This window comes from Procambarus clarkii, chromosome 1 (assembly GCF_040958095.1).
Source record: "Procambarus clarkii isolate CNS0578487 chromosome 1, FALCON_Pclarkii_2.0, whole genome shotgun sequence".
NCBI lineage: Eukaryota > Metazoa > Arthropoda > Malacostraca > Decapoda > Cambaridae > Procambarus > Procambarus clarkii.
Window position 1 is genome coordinate 9,002,497 of NC_091150.1, and position 2,026 is coordinate 9,004,522.

Consider the following 2,026-nt stretch of genomic DNA (forward strand, 5'->3'; position numbering starts at 1 on the left):
AGATTACGAAAATGAAATGCATGCAAAGTAACAACACTTTGACGATTTAATAACCACACATAAGGCCAATACAAATATTGCAGCCACAGATTCCCAAAACTAGACACAACCAGAAGTCAAATTTCCATCACTCAGTCTCTCAACTTTCTCTGGTACAAAGGACGAGAGTTGGGACAACTTCTGGAACAAATTTGTTGATTCTGTGGATTCTATTGTTAATGCCTGCAAAGACGACAAAATTTACATATTTACAGGGTGTCTTAAAGAATGAAGCGTTACAGTTGGTCTGTGATCTGACATTCACTGATGACGGTTAAGACAATGCCCTACAGCTTCTTAAGGATAATTATGCTAAGCCAGAAAGGACTAGCAGACTTCTAACCCAGAAGCTGTTGGATATTAACCCTCCAAATAGTACAGCTGACTCACTCCAATCCTTTAGATTGGAGCTTGAGTCCTTGCTCAAAGCACTTAAGAACAAGGTCAACTTGGACGAATCCGACTAGATAATCCAAGTCCATATGAAACGCAAATTACCCAGTGACGTACTGGATAAGTTGTTTGTCTTATATAACAAATCTTCTCTGAGTGTAAAGGAGATAAGCGAAGGTTTGCGTTCCATCATAGAAAGACAAAGAGATAACCCAGATGGAAAAGTGACATCTAAACCTTTGTCTACCACTAATAGTAGACAACAGAGTACAAACAGTATTCCAAACAAATCTAAAACAACTTCCCCCTCCCCAAAGTGGAAGCAAAGCAGTGTAGGCACATATGCAGTTGGTCCCTCCAAACCTACAGTTAATGCGTCACCCAAATCGGTGACTCCCCAAGATGCTGTTAACGTCTGGAAACCATGTGTGTTCTGTGAACAACCACATGTCATATACTTTTGCAAAGTTTACCCCGATCGTGCTACACGTATAAAACGACTCAAGGAGTTACGTAAATGTACCAAGTTTATAAGGGCACATAATCCCGACACCTGTACAACTCAAATACGCACCTGTAATAGGTACCATAAGGGTCAACACCATACAGCACTTTGTGGGGACTCAAGTACAAAGTCTGCCAAACCACAGAAGGAGGAAGGAACTACCACATCAGAACAGCTTTGTACTGTGTTACTTGGCATAAGTGTCTTCTCAACAAGGTCTGATCATAAATCAGCTCTACTCACTGCTCAATTGATCATTAAAAATGGAGAGTCCAAAGCCACCGTATGTGGATTATTTGACCAAGGATCCCAAATGACTTTTATCTCAAAGGAGTTGGTAGATGCCCTGAAACTCACACCTGTAAGAGAGACACGAATAGACATAGCAGGATTCCTGACTAACACAGGAGCCCGAGTCCTCAAGGTAGTACGACCTAAAGTACGTTTAGGAGGTTATGTCCGAACGATACAAGCTCTTGTAGTAGATAGATTCCCAACAGACCTGTATGTATATGGTCTAGTGACAACAGCCAAATTCCTGAAAGAAAAGGGAATCCATTTGGCTGATAAAATCACGTCAGACAACCTTTCCAATATTGGAATCCTTATGGGATTAGATGTCTACCATAAGTTTATCAAAGGAAAGGAAGGAAAACAAGGAATGAGCTTGTTACCATCTGCAGGTGGCTATTTGCTAACAGGCCCAGTATTACGGCTGAAACAACCCGCACCCGTAGACCGCCAACTTGCCAACCCAGTAATGGTTGCGTGACTAGGAGAACAGTCTCCACTGCAATTCAGAGACATGTCCGAGGATGAGCTTGATCCCCCAGTACATAAACTATGGGCCCTGGCAACTCTTGGCACTGTCCCTTAACAACCTAGCCCAGATGACGACTGGACTCACAAACAATACCTGGACTCAGTTATCTACAGAGATAATCGATACTGGGTCAGGTTACCATGGAAGCTGAATCACCCTCAGCTACACGTCAACCATTTTATGGTACATAACCAATTAAGATCACAGGTGTTGCGGTTACAAAGACAGCCTGAGAACTTGAAGTTGTATCAAGAAATATTACAGAA

At 42.1% G+C, this 2,026-nt stretch overlaps 1 protein-coding gene across 1 annotated transcript; it reads left to right on the forward strand.

The window, feature by feature from the left end:
* The first annotated feature begins 521 nt into the window (after positions 1-521).
* Positions 522-1,709, forward strand: LOC138357389 (uncharacterized). The gene has a single exon (XM_069314176.1). It carries the CDS (start codon positions 522-524, stop codon positions 1,707-1,709), a length of 1,188 nt encoding a protein of 395 aa, XP_069170277.1.
* Positions 1,710-2,026: the final 317 nt, after the last annotated feature.

Coding starts and splice junctions, on each gene's coding strand:
- LOC138357389 (XM_069314176.1), top strand. CDS start 522: ATGAAACGCAAATTACCCAGTGACGTACTGGATAAGTTGTTTGTCTTA.